The sequence below is a fragment of the Salvelinus fontinalis genome, chromosome 9 (genome assembly GCF_029448725.1).
Source record: "Salvelinus fontinalis isolate EN_2023a chromosome 9, ASM2944872v1, whole genome shotgun sequence".
Taxonomy (NCBI): domain Eukaryota; kingdom Metazoa; phylum Chordata; class Actinopteri; order Salmoniformes; family Salmonidae; genus Salvelinus; species Salvelinus fontinalis.
Genome location: NC_074673.1, coordinates 11306555 through 11325568, shown reverse-complemented (window position 1 = coordinate 11325568; position 19014 = coordinate 11306555). Strand labels below are relative to the sequence as shown.

Here is a 19014-nt window from a genome sequence, read left to right as displayed (position 1 = left end):
AACAATACCCCAGCCCACTGTCTTCCGAGTCACTACCCAATAACAATACCCCAGCCCATTGTCTTCCGAGTCACTACCCAATAACAATACCCCAGCCCATTGTCGTCCGAGTCACTACACAATAACAATAGCCCAGCCCACTGTCTTCCGAGTCACTACACAATAACAATACCCCAGCCCACTGTCTTCCGAGTCACTACACAATAACAATACCCCAGCCCACTGTCTTCCGAGTTACTACCCAATAACAATACTCCAGCCCATTGTGTTCACACAGATGGCGTCATTCTAACGCGAGTGTTGCCATAAACCACTGCACCATCTGACCTAAGACCATGTACTCTAGCCTCAAAATCCAGACTGAATTCATCTCTGTTTTCCACTAGGAATCCAGACTGAATTCAGCTCGGTTTTCCTCTATGAGTTAGTCATTCAAATGTTTTCAAAAGCTATCCAATGAACTTGCCCCTTACCCATCTCTGGTAGATATATTTTAGCCATCTTTAATATAGCCTGTCCTAGTCATCTCTTCCATCCATAACACACCTTGAGTTAGTGCGTCTAAGTCATAATGTACCTTCAGTTTGCCAGTGGCCTTCAACATCTTCTCATAGCCCAAGTGCATCATGAAGGTGGGCAGGGCGTCCTGGGCCTTCTTCCTCACGTCTCCGTTGCGGTCCTCCAGACAAATGAACAGGTAGGGCACACACAGCATCAGGTCAGAGGGCACCGTACGCATGGTGGGGAGCTTCTCTGCCAGCCAGCCCAGCACCTAGGGAGAGGGGGGTTACATGGGTCTTTCTCAAACATGGTTGGAGGTATTATGTTTCCCCTTTTTTTAACAGTCCAAATGCCCCCAGTGAATCCACACAATACCCATGACACAGCCATCTAACCACATTGTCAGTACACATTACTGCCAGCTACAAGAGGTAGGCTTTAACAGAGATTCTAAGAGATGACCTGAAGGGCTGTGTTTGTACCTCCTGCCTGAGGAAAGGGTTCTCCCTCTTGAGCTCTTCAGAAAGGTCCTCTCCCTCCAGCCAGTCCTTCATGCCGGTCTGTTCTACCCAGGCCTGCAGGGTTGTCATGGCAGCAGCACGCACATTGGTCTACAGGGGAGGAGGGGACACAGAGCGCCAACGCCATTATTCACTCAATCTAATACAGAGAGTGACAAGTGATTCTGACAACTCTACACTAGTCTATCAATGGTATGAGATTGTTATGCTTGTAATATGTATGCACTATATAATACAGTATAATACTCTCTCTCACATTAATCCTAATGCCTACCTATGCCTTTGTGTAGGTATTTTAGAGTAGGATAGTGTTTACCTTACTGTCTCCCAGTACAGTGATGATGGGCATGCCCAGGCTCTTAACATGTTGTTTCAAAGCTGGGCCCATCGCTACGGCTATTTGTTGAAGAATAGTCAGGGTTTGCTGGCACTGGGGAGAGAGATAATTCACTGTCAGAAATACCTACAATATGGCAGGACATCTATAAATGATGTTTGCACTGATACTCCAATATCCTGGAGAAAAACAGATCGCTTAAAACGTAGATTTTTTTAATGTCATGGTATCTGTCAGAGCAGAGTCCATTTCTTACCAGGATCTTGTTGGAGTCGTTGAGTCGGCCCTTCAGTGCCATGGGCAGCTCTCCTATACTGGGCTGGATGAACTTGGCCTCAGAGATGACCGCTGCCACCTCATCCAGACCTTCCTTACGGATTTTCCAGTTCTTATCAGCCATCTTATCCACCATGTCTTGTGTGATCTTATCACTGACAGGAGATGAAGAACATAGATTCATAAGGTGAAATAACTAAACCATTTAACATCAAAACCAAAATAGTCCAAGTAGTATAGGACTTTCACACTGAGCCAGATGAGCCAAACCAATCCAAGCAGGACCACCATACTTGGTGAAAATATGGAAAAGTGCTGAGAAGGAGCGGAGAGGTAGTGTGTGAATTCAAACCTGATGTCAGTTCTAGGTAGCAGATCCATGATGTCATGTGCTCCTCCTCCATCCTCCTCTTGTTCGTCTGCCTCCTCACCGTCCTCCTCTGCTCCTCCTTTCTTGGTTCCTCTGAACGCAGCCGGAGGAGACTGGCCTTGCATCTGAAGAGGCAAAAGCAGCAATCTCAGTCACATTGAAAAATATTTACCTGTGCATATAAACATATCTTATATGCCTTCCTGACATCAATCTTATGTTAATCTCAGTTAAACCATAAAGAAAATATTGCGTTATTTGGTCCAATCATCAATTAGGTTTTGGGGGGGATGGTGGTGTTAGAAATGTAGATATCTGGTCTTGCGAAGTCTCCACTAGGGATGCAAATTTCAGTCAATTTTGCTGCTGACTAACTGACCCTCAACAAACAGTTACATTTAAAAAAAATAAGTAAAATGACGTGACCAACAGAAAATAGTATCAGAGATCTGCATATAATGACAAGATGTTTATGTTTCCACCCTAACAATGGCAAGGCGGGAAGGCAGGTGACAAGTGTATGCCCAAAATAAGCCCATAGATATCGCATTGGGCTTATTTTGGCAAGAGTGAAACCTCTCGCTTCGCTTCTTGCTCCCTGACACTTTGCATGCATACAAGGACTGGATATTTTTCATGAATAGCAAGTCTATCGTCTTACAGTCAAAAAAGCTATAGCCTGTTATTGAGCAGTTTCATGTGACAGATACGGAAATCTCCGTTAGAAACATAGAAAAAGGGGGAATCTAATAGCAACTACTATAATGGGTTGCTAATATGACTAGGATAGTGCCTGTGGCTTCTGGACAACAAAAGTAAGTGAATATGAAATCCAATAGAACAGGAGAGAAATGCTGGTTAAAAACTTCTCAAGGCTAGGGGGCAGTATTCGGAAGTTCGGATGACTGACGTGCCCAAAGTAAACTGCCTGTTACTCAGGCCCAGAAGCTAGGATATGAATATAATTGGTAGCATTAGATAGAAAACTCTGAAGTTTCTAAAACTGCTAAAATAATGTCAGTGAGTATAACAGAACTGATATGGCAGGCGAAAACCCTGATTCTTTGTTTTTGAGGTCACTGGCCATTCCAATGCTTGTCTATGGGATATTCAAAGGAATTCCTCCCGGATTGCAGTTCCTACGGCTTCCACTAGATGTCAACAGTCTTTAGAAAGGGTTACAGGCTTGTTTTTTGAAAAATGAGTTAGTAGTTGTCATTTTTCAAGGTGGCTCTCATTTGGACTGTAGTCTTGTGGCGCGCGTGGATGATGGCGCGCACTTCGTTATTTATCACCGGTATCGAACATACTACATTCCGTCTTAAATTTGATCATTTATTTACATATTAGGGTACCTGAGGATTGATTAGAAACATTGTTTGACTTGTTTGGACGAAGTTTACTGGTAACTTTTGGGATTCCTTTGTTTGCATGTTGAACGAGTGGAACACAATCAAACGCGCCAACTAAACTGACTTTATTGGGATATAAAGAAGGACTTCATCGAACAAAACGACCATTTGTTGTGTAGCTGGGACCCTTGGGATTGCAAACAGAGGAAGATCTTCAAAGGTAAGTGATTTATTTTATCGCTATTTCTGATTTTTTTTTAAATCAAAAAGGCTTTTTGAAATCTGACAAAGCGGTTGGATTAACAAGGAGTTAAGCTTTTAAACGATGTAAGACACTTGTATTTTCATGAATGTTTAATATTACGATTTTTGTATTTTGAATTTCGCACTCTGCAATTTCACCGGATGTTGTCGAGGTGGGGCGCTAGCATCCCACTTAGCCCGAAGAGGTTTTAATGGCATAAGGAAGTCTTTAGAAAATAACTGCCTGAACGCTTCTATGGATGGATTTTCACAAGGCTACTTTACTTCAAAGTAAGACGTCCAGCTCGCATTACACTACCCTACCCTGCCCCCAGCTCGCATCACCCCACCCTGCCCCCAGCTCGCATCACCCCACCCTGCCCCCAGCTCGCATCACCCCACCCTGCCCCCAGCTCGCATCACCCCACCCTGCCCCCAGCTCGCATCACCCCACCCTGCCCCCAGCTCGCATCACCCCACCCTGCCTCCAGCTCGCATCACCCCACCCTGCCTCCAGCTCGCATCACCCCACCCTGCCTCCAGCTCGCATCACCCCACCCTGCCTCCAGCTCGCATCACCCCACCCTGCCTCCAGCTCGCATCACCCCACCCTGCCTCCAGCTCGCATCACCCCACCCTGCCTCCAGCTCGCATCACCCCACCCTGCCTCCAGCTCGCATCACCCCACCCTGCCTCCAGCTCGCATCACCCCACCCTGCCTCCAGCTCGCATCACCCCACCCTGCCTCCAGCTCGCATCACCCCACCCTGCCTCCAGCTCGCATCACCCCACCCTGCCTCCAGCTCGCATCACCCCACCCTGCCTCCAGCTCGCATCACCCCACCCTGCCTCCAGCTCGCATCACCCCACCCTGCCTCCAGCTCGCATCACCCCACCCTGCCTCCAGCTCGCATCACCCCACCCTGCCTCCAGCTCGCATCACCCCACCCTGCCTCCAGCTCGCATCACCCCACCCTGCCTCCAGCTCGCATCACCCCACCCTGCCTCCAGCTCGCATCACCCTACCCTGCCTCCAGCTCGCATCACCCTACCCTGCCTCCAGCTCGCATTACCCTACCCTGCCTCCAGCTCGCATTACCCTACCCTGCCCCCAGCTCGCATTACCCTACCCTGCCCCCAGCTCGCATTACCCTACCCTGCCCCCAGCTCGCATTACCCTACCCTGCCCCCAGCTCGCATTACCCTACCCTGCCTCCAGCTCGCATTACCCTACCCTGCCTCCAGCTCGCATTACCCTACCCTGCCTCCAGCTCGCATTACACTACCCTGCCTCCAGCTCGCATTACCCTACCCTGCCTCCAGCTCGCATTACCCTACCCTGCCTCCAGCTCGCATTACCCTACCCTGCCTCCAGCTCGCATTACACTACCCTGCCTCCAGCTCGCATTACACTACCCTGCCTCCAGCTCGCATTACACTACCCTGCCTCCAGCTCGCATTACACTACCCTGCCTCCAGCTCACATTGAAAAGTAGGTGATGTGCTGATAGTCAACAGTTAGCCTATGCACCCTAAAAGGCAGATGGGATTGCACTTCACCAAAAAAAAAAATGCAACTTTTTTGATATCGTGGCGACCAAAGTTAACACGCAAATGCATTTAGAATTGTTATTTGTTGCCAATGACTGGGCTTATAAATGCAGGTTTCATTCCAGTAACCTACAGGCTTTTTAAGGAGCTACTCTCGTGCTGACTGACAGGTGGTAGGCTATTCAGCTCCTCAAACTAGGGTCTGTATGCTGTGATAAATTAAATGCATGACGACAAACAAAAATACATACGCACAAATTCAATTCCACTAAATTATGAAAATAACCTATAGAGCATTAGGCATGTATTTTCGGCAGCTAACCGATTAACATCACTAGTCTCCACCCTTGCAAATGAAAACAGCCCCACCCCACTGATAATACCGGCTGTTTTTATTCAGGCTGGATATCCCCACCCCCAGTTGGACGACTGCCTTCGCCCAAACCCGATTCGTCGAAATAACCTGTGACGAAAACCCTAACACTGAACTAATTCTGCTCGTTATCTCATGCAGCCTAAAGCCTGATGACAGGTCGACGGTACCAGAATGTTTAAGTAGTCTGTTCACAAGAGATTCATCTTATGTAGACCGAACAGATCAAAGTTTAAATAAACCTCTAGCTACCAATTTCAAAGAGAGGCCAGTCATTAGGAAGAAGGGAAAAAAGACATCCATCAAATACTATATTGTTTACTTCACTCAACATGCTGCTCACACGTTTTTCCTACCTTTTCAAACTCATCGTCTATCTGTTTCAGCAGGGCAGGTTTCTCATCCTCGAAGAACATACGTAGAGGAGCTCCCATGTACAGGTACATGACTCCTAGGAGGGTGATGGCCGCGGTCCGCACCGCAGGGTTGGTTGCCCCCAACGCCGTCTTGACATTGTTGATGAAACCCTTCACATTGATGCTGCAGGGGATACACATTATCAGAAATGTTTATAACACAAAGCATTTTACCTGCAGACTTGTGTTACCACAATGATTTGGTGAATTAAAATATCTAAAATCATAGGACAGTGAAGGCGTTGATACTGTTATTGGTAGATGAATACACCTCCAATAATGGAAAGTAAGACTAACCCAGTAAATCCAAATTCCTTCATGGCATTAGACAACCAGTTGAGGGTTTCAGCTTGATTTTTTGGATTCTTCTGTGCAAAAACCATGGAGACCACCTGAGGGATGAAGCACATTAGTGAAAAACTACACGATGTCCATGAAAGTCCTGGGAACGTCCTAAAAAGGTCCTGACATGGTCCTCAGTGATGTCCTGGGAACGTACAGGGAACTAGACAAAGATCCCACAGAGAATGTTCCCTTAGGACCATCAGGCGACGTTCTTAGAGAAAGTGGAATCATATCTATAAACCAGTAACCCTCTTTCATGTTGCCTGCCTTGGACCCTATCCCAGTCAAACCATTACAGACCAGGGACCGGTTGAAAAAAAAAAAAATAAGGCCCATGACTGAAACTTAAGAGGATCTCAGTTTGATTGGTTGGGGCCAAGTTAAACTCCCTTTCATGTAAGAAAGTCATGACCATCATCATGCTTTTAAGGAAAAATTATCATTTTGTACATGTACATGAGCCCCATAGTTGACCTATGACCTAGTCTGCTAGTTGCAGTGTGTTCTATGCAAGGTAAATATTCCTCTCAAGGTTCAAGTCGCGAGAGCCATAAGAGGGGAAACGTGGTCTCTGATTTAGTTTCATTAACACCGTTACATGGCAAAGATAGTAGCACTGGAAAGTTCTAAAGTATCGGCTTTGAATGACTTTGCCAGCAACTACAGTAGCCTACACACTGCTGTCTGAGTTGAGCACCGCTGTGATGTCCATTATAGACTATTTAATGACATTGATCAGAACATCGGAGCGTCATCAACAATCCTGCATGTCAGTTCAGTGCACACATTGTAACAGAAAAATGTAATATTTGGGAATATATATATTGTAGAACAGACATATGACATACTAATCTCCAAACTAGTCCTGGGACCGCTGTGATATATATCTTACTTGTGTTCTCATATTTCTTAGTCTTGTTCTTTTCATTCAAAAACAGACTACCAGAACAGCAGTGTCATAAACAAATAGTGACAACAGACCTGTTCAGCAGTCCAGGGGAGGGAGCAGGCCTCGGCAGTAGCAGTCAGGCCCTCCTTAGCTTTACCCCCACACTTCACATCTCCTATTTTATCAACCAAGCCGTCCAGCACCACGAAGGCAGACGTCTTGGAGAAGGAGCCCTTCTGGGCTATCAGACCCACAATGTGGAGCTTCATCTGCATCACCTGAACAAACCCAAGAGCCAAAAGTCAGTTATGAAGACAGAGCCATGTGGGTGGATCCATCTAGTGAATACGTTTTTCTTTCTACACGCATCCAAAATAATGACAGGAGCTGGACAAAAACAAGGTCCAATACCAAAAAAAGGGACTGTCCACTAAAATATATACTTGTTGGTGATACTTCCATTTTATCGGTAAGTGTTTAAAGTGTGAATACTGTACCTGGAAGTTAGTCTCTTTCCAGCCTGGTTTCTTGGCCAGCATCCTGACCAGAGCCTGGCACGGCATCTCATTCTTGTCCATCTGCTCCACAGCCTGATGACAATCACATGAAAGAACATAGCATAAGATAACAGTACATGACGCCGCCACTTAAAATATGTCTAACCTATTTACACATGTTTATATGCCAGTTGTAGATGCTAAAAATACATTGGAATTCAGATGACAATACCATTATGTTGTAAGGAGCATGTTCATGACATGAGCAAAAGCACCAAATTAAATAGAACACAAATGTATCTTATTATAAGGTACAGCGCACTTGGAAAGTATGACTTTATCCACATTTTGTTACGTTACAGCCTTATTGTAAAATGGACCAAATCGTTCCCCCCAATCTACACACAATACCTCATAATGAAAAAGCCAAAACTATTTAATCCATTTTAGAATAAGGCTGTAACGTAACAACATGTGGAAAAGGGGAAGAGGTCTGAATACTTTCTGAATGCACTGTATGAGCAAAAACTAAGTCAAGCTATACAAGGTCAAAACTAGTTACCTTCTGAAACTCCTCCATGCTGGCCAGTCTCTCCTTCCAGTTAGCAGAGTCCAGCAGCTGCATGCAGGAGGCAGGGAGCACCGCGGCCGACTTCTCCTCACATACCTCAATCTAGAGAACACACACAGAAGAACGCACTCAAGTTAATGAAAAGAGGAAAAACTCCCTAGAAAGAAGAAACCTAGAGAGGAACCGGGGTCAGGGGGCCAGAGCCAACCATAAAGACGACTGCTTCACTCATGTCAAAACAGATCACTAAAGCATCAAAACACAACTGAGTATTCCTACGGTGAAATGGCTGCACATTACAATTTGCGAAACAACCGTGAAACGTTATGAGCCAACTTACCGATATTTCTGTCTCTATGAATTCCTTTGTTTCAGTAACTTTCTTTCCTTTGGCACCCAGAGCAGAAGCAGATTTCCCTTTCTTAGGAGGTCCACCAGACTGCAAAAATAATGAAAAACACAAAAAATATAACTTTTTAATAGTAGTTGGCCACCTAATCATTGCCCGAATCATTGCTGTGCATCACCCAACTGGTTGCCACACATTGGTGGTGGAAGTAGTGACTTTCCCCACTTTACTATGCAAGGCGCTTTGAGCACCTACTTTAGGTGGAAAGGCGCTATATAGATGCAATCTATTATTATTACTACTACTATGGTTCCTGTGTCTCATTAGGGGCAGTGTAGTGAGCCTGGTAAACAAAACTGGTAGCCTGGGATTCACTTTGTAATGTTGTCTCAGGCCGGAGTGGCTTTATATGCATTATAATTGTATAATCAATCACCCAATCACACCTTAGCTGCTGAGGCCTTCTTGGGTGGTCCAGAGGATCTAGCTGGATTCTCAGCAGGCGGTGCAACCTTTGCAGGCGGTGCAACCTTTGCAGCAGGTGCCTTCTTCTCCGCTCCTCCACCTCCTTTCTTTCCCAGCAGTTCCACTTTATCAGCACTTTCTTTAATCTGTTCATTTAGAGATGGAGGTCAGGTCATTTCATTTGTTATCAACTCTTTAACGGCTAAACTTCAAAAGGGTACAACCTCACTCACTCACTCATAATATAACCCTTATCCAATAAAGAACTCATCTACATTGGCCTCAACTAGTCTGAAGGGGTAAACTAGTTTTTCACAGGATAAGCAACACAAGATAACAATAATAAGGATACTGATAAGGAATATATATATATAGAAAAGAATAGACTGATAAATCTTTTATATGGACTTGCTTAGGGCTGTGACGGTCACGAAATTGTCAGCCGGTGATTGTCAAGCAAATAACTGTCGGTCTCACGGTAATTGACATAAACACATTTAGCATCTCCTGGCTTCCATACAAGCCACTGATGCAGACCTTTGGAACATCTATATTTTAAATCCATTTAATATAGCCTACACCATCACTAATCCATTATTTATTTTAGATCTAAAGAAACATGATATGAAGAAAATGTAGTCTATTTCAGAAGAACAGAATAGCATACTTTGAGTTGTGCTCATGTTAGGTCCCGATATGGCTATGACAAATGGCTGTGGCTACACTTGTTTATTTAGCAGACAAGATTTGCTTAGAATTCTGTGGCATTATTTTATAGTTTGAAGAATACAATTGAACAAAGCTGAAATAAAATAGAAAGGATATTTTCTCTAAATGATTTGAGGGTGTGCGCACATTTCTGTGTTGAGCGTTTAACAAAAAAAGATGTACTTCTATATGCTTAATTTAGAGTTAGTAATTTAACTTTAGTTCTACAAACGTTGGGCTTTATGTTTTGATTTAATACATTGTAAGGCTGCATGATGCGACTAATGATGACTTGAAAAGTCGCACTTCATCCGTCTTATTCACAATTTGACAAGCACTTGATAACGCCTCGAATTTCCCAACGGCATCCCTTTGTATGGCCATAACGCACCCTAAAAAAAAATGTATGCCTTTTGCGGCCAGTGGCTGTTGTGCCCTTGGCTCAGAGTGCTGCATTGTGCCCTTCTCCCAGAGTGCTGCATTGTGCCCTTCTCCCAGAGTGCTGCATTGTGCCCTTCTCCCAGAGTGCTGCATTGTGCCCTTCTCCCAGAGTGCTGCATTGTGCCCTTCTCCCAGAGTGCTGCATTGTGCCCTTCTCCCAGAGTGCTGCATTGTGCCCTTCTCCCAGAGTGCTGCATTGTGCCGTTCTCCCAGAGTGCTGCATTGTGCCGTTCTCCCAGAGTGCTGCATTGTGCCCTTCTCCCAGAGTGCTGCATTGTGCCCTTCTCCCAGAGTGCTGCATTGTGCCCTTCTCCCAGAGTGCTGCATTGTGCCCTTCTCCCAGAGTGCTGCATTGTGCCCTTCTCCCAGAGTGCTGCATTGTGCCGTTCTCCCAGAGTGCTGCGCGCTCTAAAGCACCTCTCACTCACATGGTTCTCCATCACGTGATCAGGTGTTACTCATTGGCTACAAGTGAAGACAGACATCAGGGATGCAACTGCGTGCGTCCTTATCCAATTCCGAGATGCATATTGGAAGAACGGCCCATATTTACTTTTCGTCAGCCAACAAGATGAGTAGGCCTAAAGGAACAGCAAAAGCACTAGCCTATGTCAATCTACTATCCCCCATAGTACAAAAGTTCACCTATTCTATTCTGTGTGAGAAATAAATATTCCAAACATAGTCTGGGACAGTTGTGGGATGCGATAGATCCCAAATGAATACAACTACTAGCACCATTTTTTTTATTTTTTTTAAACGAATTGTGGCTGATGCAACAGATCAGAACGTTTAGCTTAAAATATGTTAATAAACTATTAAGCTATTTATTCACATTATAAGCGCAGCAATGCACACACAGCAGGAAGCTATAAGCATGAATGTTCCATTAGCGGGAAAACACCATTATCAAAAGTGACCGCAAATGCGATTATGCATGCAATGCTTTTATTATAAAAGGTGCATTTTTATGGGGAAAATTATCTTCCCCAAACTTGAAACTCATGGGCTGCTTATATATGCCAGTTCGGCTCTACACCCCTTGTAAAGCGGATTAATGTGCTTAATTCTAAGATGTTATTTGGCCACTTTGTGTTTTGATAAGGTTTGTATCCCAACTAAAGGACTATGGACTAAGCTACATGAGGTGTGCGACTGATTCGAAAAAGTCACGCAAAAAAAGGCATTGTTTCTTATGCTGGGCATCATTTCCAAGTGATAATTTATAATTCACAAGTGATAGGCTAATATTGTCACCCATCAGACTATCCTTGATTTAATCTTGTCAGGTTCTAATTTCAGTGACACTATGAAAGCTTAACCAAGTTTATTCTTCCCAGAGGATCAATACAGCTGCATTAGACAAAAACCTTTTCACAAAAGCACTGATATTTAACCCTTCCTCCTAGGCGGAGTCTCCTCCTACACATCTGTACAGACATTGTATCTTTACTGCAAGGCAGGACACTAAGTGATACGGGCCATAAATGTTTATTTCTCCCTTAACGTGACCTGACCTAGACCCCCTTCATCAGTAATCCATGGCTCTCCCCCCTTATCAATGCCTGCCACGTGATCGCTTTCCCTGCACTCAGTACATTCCAAGCTTAGTTGCACAAACTATATACCTTCCTCCTACAGATAACAATGAACTTCTGGTGTAGACCCTCTAAACCATAGCACTCAATATTTCAATAGGATACATGATAATTAACCTTATCCCAAGTTTAGATGTTTAGCACCCAGAATCCATCAACATATATGTGTGAAGTTTGGATTTAGACAGGTGCATGACAATGAACCAGTCTCCAAACAGAGGTAGCGGGGGAAAAAATCATGTCATCTATGCACTTAAATAGTGAATGGAGGACACTTTTCCTGTGGTTCATTTTCATGCCAGCCAGGTAGGCTATACTCCTGTTGTAAAGATAAGCAATGTGCTTAACATTAGGAAAGTTGAGAAATAAATATAGTAGGGCAAGCCTATAGAAAGCTGATGGGATCCTCCTCTTTTTAATAGAGGCCATCACTCTGTTTTCTCGCACAATTCCATAACCTATAGAAATGTTGCACAACATGAGCTCATGGGCTCTCATGAAGTGTTTGATTAGATTTTCGAACACATTTGCATTGATGTCAGAGTGATTAGAGGGACAATAGAGTGCTGAGTACCAGGCAGTTAGCAAGTTTGGTTGGCTACTAATGACCATCAGCAGCATAAGAACTTGGAGAATCATCATTACCGTGACTAAACGGTGACGTGGAATTTGACTGCCTTCATGACTCGTGACCGCCGGTGTGGCGGTAATACGGTCATCGCAACAGCCCTAGCCTCACCTTGTCAAGCTTAAGTTTATCCAGATCAGTCAGGAATGGGTTGACAGCCTTCTCACCCACCACCTTCATGGCTGTACCCAAAGCTTCATACGCAGCATCTCTCACCTCTGGGGCCGAATCATTCACTTGCTGAGAGGGTTAATCAAGAGATCAGGAGTAGGAGCATTACTCCATACACTCAATCACAAATTTGAGCACAGAGCATAATTTGAACAGAAGGCCATTTTCCCAGACACAGATAACGCCTAGTCCTAGACTAAAAAGCATTTACAATGTTAGAGTCTTGACTAAGCATGCTATTTAGTTCAGGACAACACTTAATCTGTTTCTGGGAAACCAGCCCTGAATTTGCCTGCTTAGAAATAGGAAAATGTTCAGATACCTTGAGAAATGCAGGGCAGAAAGCTTTGAGCATGCTCTTTGGCAATGTGGCTTGGGTACAGTGGCGGAAGCTTCTGGCCAGGAACAGAGAGGCCTGTTGTTTGATGGAAGGGTTCTTATTGTCCATCACCCCCAATACATCCTCACTGATATTCTGGAGAGTTGTCTGAAAAACATGGATAGCATTGTGTCAAAAACAAGACATTGAAGGCCTCCCGAGTGGCGCAGCAGTCTAAGGCAGTGCTAGCGGAGTCACTACAGATCTGGGTTCGATCCCGGGCTGTGTCGCAGCCGGCAGCGACAGGGAGACCCATGAGGCTGCGTATAATTGGCCCAGCATCGTCCGGGTTAGGGAAGGGTTTGGCTGGTAGGGATGTCCCATTGCGCTCTAGAGACTCATGTGGCGGGCCGGGAGCATGCACTGACACGGTCGCCAGTTGTACGGTGTTTCCTCCGACACATTGGTGCGGCTGGCATCCGGGTTAATCAAGAAATTGAGGAACTAATCGAATGAACAACACAAATATCCCTGTAACAATAATCCAAATGCAATCTATACGCATCTACACTAGATGAAACAGCATACTCACAGTAAGGAAGACTGCATCAATAGCCTCTTGCAAGGCCTGGACCACTTGAGGTTTCTTCTCTTTAAACTTTTCTAAAATCGTTGGCACCACCTTGAAAACATTGCGCATAATATATAAGTACTTATTTCTCGTCAGAAATCAAGATGTATAAAGAGATGTTCCCTCTGCCATGAGGATAGCTAGCTAGTTAACTTACATGTCCTGCATATGTTCCAAACTTCTTCCGGAGCCCAGCAGCTAGTCCAGCCAAACACTTGGCTGCCAAGGTCACCAACATAACATTTGCATCTTTCCCAATAACCTGGAAAACAAGACAGAGTTGTTCAGTAGATTTTTCATTGTCGACCGACCTACTTCCTTGAGACACATTCCATTTCCCAGGATCCCTGGCATCTCCATTAAGCTGATATGCATGTTACTGTACCTTTTTTAGTGCTCTGACTAAGTCCCCATAGTCACCGTTCTCCAATTTAGGGTTTTTAGCCAAGGTCTCCAATGCTTCTAAGGCCTCTTTCCTCTCCTGCCATTTTTTGGCCTCCTATGGTCAGATAAAAATCAGATAGTTGTTACAAGAAACAAAATTGCAGTGAAACTAATCATATAAAATAATTTAGACACATTCAGCATTACATCACATCCAAAGATCCAATAGGGCCTTTCCTAAAAGACAGGGGCCCAAACTTACAATTTTGTCATAGAAGTCTTTAGGTAGTTTTGAGAGGATCTCCACTGGTTCCAGCAGCTCATAAGGATCAACTTGAGGTGCAGGTTCGTCATCGTCATCTCCTGAAAGAGTTTACAGACTGAGACCATCTGATATTGTTGTCCTAGACCCATCTCATTAGTAAGAGTAGTGAAGAAGAAAAAAAGATGAGGGGATATATTGGAGACGGTTTGATGTTGACGCTTCAGCACAAAGGCCTTTCTCAGTTTCCATCATACGTCAATCTTCTTGTCTTTCAACAACACCTGGGCATTTAAAGTTCACTTTCACAAAGTTATAAAGCATTGCACAAATTCACTCTCAAACGCCATCGATGAAGATCAATTGTTCCACAAATGGAATTAAGCTGCAGGGGGTAAAAAGCAGCCTAGTCACAGATCTGATTGTTCCATCTAGCCAACATTTCCATAAGGAGTGGGCAAGATAGCACAAACACACCGCCACCCAGGCTAGGAAAACAGGGGGGGGGGGGGGGGGGGGGGGTTGTAAAAGGCTTAAATGTGAACATCCAAACTATTTATGAGAAAGCCTACCGTCTGCCTCGTCTCCTCCAGCCGCTTGCTGCTGTTCAAACCTGGCCTTGAGGGCCTGCTGGGAGCGGAGGAAGCGACTCTGTTTAGGGGCCGTTGTTGGCAGCTTCACCCACTCCTCTTCCAGCTCTTTCAACTGTGGAAGAAAGAGTAAGATACCCAACTGTAAGACATCCCATTCATCGGTTGTTCCGGCATTTAGGGAGACCCATACTGCACATGAGCATACGGAAACTCTAGCTGTATCTCAATTTGTCTTTCCACAATTCCATGCTATAATCCTATTATTGGAGAAGGTCCAACGTCCCTCCCCTCAGAACTTCTTCTCCTATGCATTTTGAGAAGGCAAAGAGGAGATGGGATGTGTATGAAAGTGTTCAGAAGTGTCATCACACCTGAACAGAGTTGATGCCCTGGAGAGGAGGTCGCAGAGCATCCCGGATCCATTTATAGATCTCTATTGAGAGTAGTTTGGCCTCATCTCGGACTGCCTTTTCTCTCGACTCAAACTGTTTGGGCAAAACTTTCACCACTGGCTTCAGGGTAATAATCTTGGAGCCAAATTCACTGGAAATAAAAGAAAAATCATGTTACATTTCAGAATTTAGGCCTATGTATGTAATGAAAATAGCGATGGTAAAAAAAAAAAAAAAGAGAATTAATTGGTTGGAGAAATCTCTAGGAAAACTAAGAAACTGAACAACTCACCTAAGTGCCTTCCTTAAAGTTTCAATACAGGTGACAACAATCTTAGGGTTTTTGTTATCGAGGCCTTTGATGAGCTCGTCCTGAACCACCTCAGCCCTCTCGATCTCTATGTACATGAGGCAGATGTCAGAGCCCAGCTCTTTGGCCCTGGCTTTAGGCTGGTTAAACACTTTACTGACCACTCCAGACACCACCTCGCCTGATGTTCTGGAACACAAGCACAATACAGAGAAGAATACTTAGCCAACCATTCAAATACAAGCCGTTAAAATTCTGTAAAATGTGGAATACATACAGTGGAGTGTACATCATAACAAGGGTTTGTGGAAACAATATTTGACATTAGATACCATTGTAGAATGCAAGTGCTTGTTTTTGTACAATATAATACCATGGTGTTTATAACCAGACGCTGTCCAGGAGGTGTAAGAGGTCATCTGGAAATACCACCTTTTAGCTAAACTCAGTATCTACCAGTCATTCAATAGCGTAATCCTTGCCCAATAGGCTGCACACAATAGACGGCTATGATGTCAGACTGACTCACCCCATAAATAAATATCAGACAGGCATCACATTTCTCCTGACTGTGTTGCATCTTACTGAAGCTTTCCACAACAAGCCCATACTCACACAGAGAGCAGTACTTATAACACAAACAGAAAGCTTTCACTGGGAGACTGTTGTTATATTCACCCATAGAATTACGATGAGTCATGTATTATAATTCTATGAAATCACCTAACCTGTACACACAGGCTATAAATTAGGCCTATTCATTAATGATTTAAACAGTGTTTATAGTGTTTACATCAGGACATATTCAAGTAGCCTGAAGAATGAGAACAATCTAGGTAATACTTATTTTTACACAGTACAGTCTAGTAGTCAGATGACAGATGTAGTTTTAATACTTACTTGCCAGCCAAATGAGCATTCTCAACGTAAGCAAGTGCTGCCTCGAGGCCCTTGAGCTGGGCCACAGCATTTGAGTCTGTCACAAACTTCTTAAGCAGGCCCAGGTATTTGCCCCATTCTGGGCTCTTCTCGTCCTCTATACGCTGGAAGAGCTTCAGGGCTTCTTCATAGCCATTTAGTCTGGCCTTCCATACCTTGGTTGGGATGAAGCAGGAGAATAGTGAGCATTGTGAGGAGAGGGAGTCAAGGTCATTTCGAGTTTATAACTAAGGGATAGGGTGATGTGATCCAGATTTTAGTTGGAATGCCAGAGTAGAGAAACTAATTTAAAATGGGCCTTCTTTGGATGTTATATTGGGCTGTTGATTGGCCTAGCATATAAAACATTGTGATTGAAGCAGTCAGTAAGGGGTTTCGATCATTTGAGAGAAACTCTGAAGAGGGATTCGAAACTCTAAATCATAAGCGTTCCTGGGTTTTAAGTTATCCTTTTGGAAGAAGCCAATAAGCCTTCTCCAGTCTAGCTCTATGCTGCTGGAAATCCAGTCTAAATGAGATGTTATGTGGGAAACAACATGTTCAATAAAAGCTGCTCTATAAATGATCTTACAATGAGAATACTGAGTGTGCTATTGAATACCATTTTCTGAAACAAAACCACAGCTGGTGAAACGCATCCAGCAAGGATTCAACACTGAGGAGAGTCAGGTTTGTTTTATAGTGTGTGTAAGGGGTAATCACCTTGTGTTCACACTTCTGGTCGATGGGCAACTTCATCCACTCACTGTCGTCACCCATGATGACCTCTGTGTGTTGCCTTAGGCCTTACAAATTCAACTGTCATGGAAATATGAAAACAAAGTGAGTCACCATGTTTTATGTGACATCTATTTTTAGTTGGAATGAGTGCTGGTATGTCAATAGTGCAGTCATTTCCATAGTTATCATACCAATGTGAAATTAGAAAACATCATGCAATGTATTCATGAAAGCATCAGTATGATACTCTGGCCTACACTAATAGCACTTGTGTACAAAGTGCAGACATAATTCAGTAGAACCATTAGCTTGCCTAATACAATGTCTGAGTAGAGATCTAAAGACAAAACGTAGCCATTACAATACCCCGCTAGTTGTGGTTAAAATGGCTGTGCTACAGCTCTATTTGAAAGGACAAACCATGCGATTCTCCCCTAATGCATTCTCAGGAGAGGCTGCCTTGTCAGATTTCATATTGATCTATGCAGTTTGGGGTAAACAGCTTTAACACATGAAGTGCATATTTCATCAACAATATGTTAGTCATCTAGTTATCTAACTAACGTTAGCTAGCCAAATTAGTTACTTGCAAACATAACCTATATGGTTCTATTTGCAAATAGCTGAGCGATATGTAAAGATTTGCCAAAATACATGGCAACAGAGTCTGGCAAGCTTTGATATGGCAGACTGGCTGGCTGGGGCGAGTTAAATATTTTTGGCTGGGTAAGGTTAGCTGGCTTAGCTACACTAACTAACCAGCTAAGTTAGCTACATTAGTTAACTGCGAGTCTGCGACACTAGCAAACATCGATTTAACTAGTAAGCAAAGTAATGCCAAACATAGTGTGTTCAATGATAATACAATAAACACATGAATGGCATGATGGAAAAAGGCTTGGAAAAGGCTCCATCTTCAACACAATCTCAATAACGTTAGGCTAATGATAAACATTCCTGACAGAACCTCGCCCGCATGTAGTCTAGCTATGTTCGGTAACAAATAACGATATATATATATACCTACTTAGAATCAAGGAGCACAGTTCAGCATCAATACACAGATAGTTAGCTAACTAACGATGCTAAGCTAAGACTGTTCTTGCAAACGTCAGCTGACAACATCAACAGAAGTTAGCTAATAATGGTTAGCAACAGTAGCTAGCAACTTAGCTAGATGCGCCTGTCAACACGCCCAAAACACAACCAACCATTTTTACTATTTACAACGATACTTTCTCACCAACCAGTATAACGTGGAGTAAAATATAAGGCATGATGACATTGTATTAAGCTGGCATATGCACACAAGAAGACTCACTATTGTCTGCCACAAAGCTAATCCATCCGCGCACCACAGGGCCCAGAAATCGCAGAACAATAATGTCGAAGTCTGATGGAAAACGCGGGCTAGCCTTTCAGTATGTAATAGCTAACACGCAAAACAATGAATAAAGGCCTTTTGGTTACCTGGGGGTCTTTCTGGTAGGCAAAATGACGTTAGCTAGCTAACGTTATATAGATAGAGACGATATTTGATCATTACTCTCTGCGAGATTTGAAACGCCTCCAAGGGCGGAGAGTCAGAGGGAGCTCCACAGAGAGGGGCACCGCCTCAAGCAGTCACCCTACGTCATTGCCAGTTAAACATTTAAACATGGCAACATTCAATCACAAGTATTCTGATGCCAATTCCTGCTCATAGAGCAAATTGCATATCTGCATATAGCACAAGGCATAGGCATTAACATAATGTGAGCCCTGAAACTGTAAAGGTACAGACAGACAGCATGATCATGGTTTATTCTATTTCATCCCCAGTGCTTGAGGGATAATGAATCAGTCCTCAAACTAATACCACT

At 43.9% G+C, this 19014-nt stretch overlaps 1 protein-coding gene across 3 annotated transcripts in view; it reads right to left on the bottom strand.

The window, feature by feature from the left end:
* Positions 1-18764, bottom strand: part of LOC129862051 (cytoskeleton-associated protein 5-like) — a 34904-nt gene extending 16140 nt beyond the window's left edge. For 2 of the 3 annotated variants that reach the window (XM_055933378.1, XM_055933380.1), the window contains exons 1-24: positions 18623-18764; positions 17135-17230; positions 16394-16587; positions 15476-15682; positions 15163-15334; positions 14771-14903; positions 14199-14299; positions 13938-14051; positions 13710-13814; positions 13514-13603; positions 12925-13089; positions 12543-12671; positions 9038-9202; positions 8583-8681; positions 8234-8344; positions 7672-7764; positions 7267-7452; positions 6238-6332; positions 5881-6064; positions 1988-2130; positions 1616-1790; positions 1339-1452; positions 984-1112; positions 578-772 (exon numbers count right to left, since the gene is read on the bottom strand). In XM_055933378.1, the coding sequence (XP_055789353.1) occupies positions 578-772; positions 984-1112; positions 1339-1452; positions 1616-1790; positions 1988-2130; positions 5881-6064; positions 6238-6332; positions 7267-7452; positions 7672-7764; positions 8234-8344; positions 8583-8681; positions 9038-9202; positions 12543-12671; positions 12925-13089; positions 13514-13603; positions 13710-13814; positions 13938-14051; positions 14199-14299; positions 14771-14903; positions 15163-15334; positions 15476-15682; positions 16394-16587; positions 17135-17191 (3156 nt within the window). In that variant the 5' untranslated portion in view covers positions 17192-17230; positions 18623-18764. Of the gene's footprint in view, positions 1-577; positions 773-983; positions 1113-1338; positions 1453-1615; positions 1791-1987; positions 2131-5880; positions 6065-6237; positions 6333-7266; positions 7453-7671; positions 7765-8233; positions 8345-8582; positions 8682-9037; positions 9203-12542; positions 12672-12924; positions 13090-13513; positions 13604-13709; positions 13815-13937; positions 14052-14198; positions 14300-14770; positions 14904-15162; positions 15335-15475; positions 15683-16393; positions 16588-17134; positions 17231-18473; positions 18602-18622 lie in introns of those variants that run through there. The other variant, XM_055933379.1, reaches the window with a different exon arrangement.
* Positions 18765-19014: the final 250 nt, after the last annotated feature.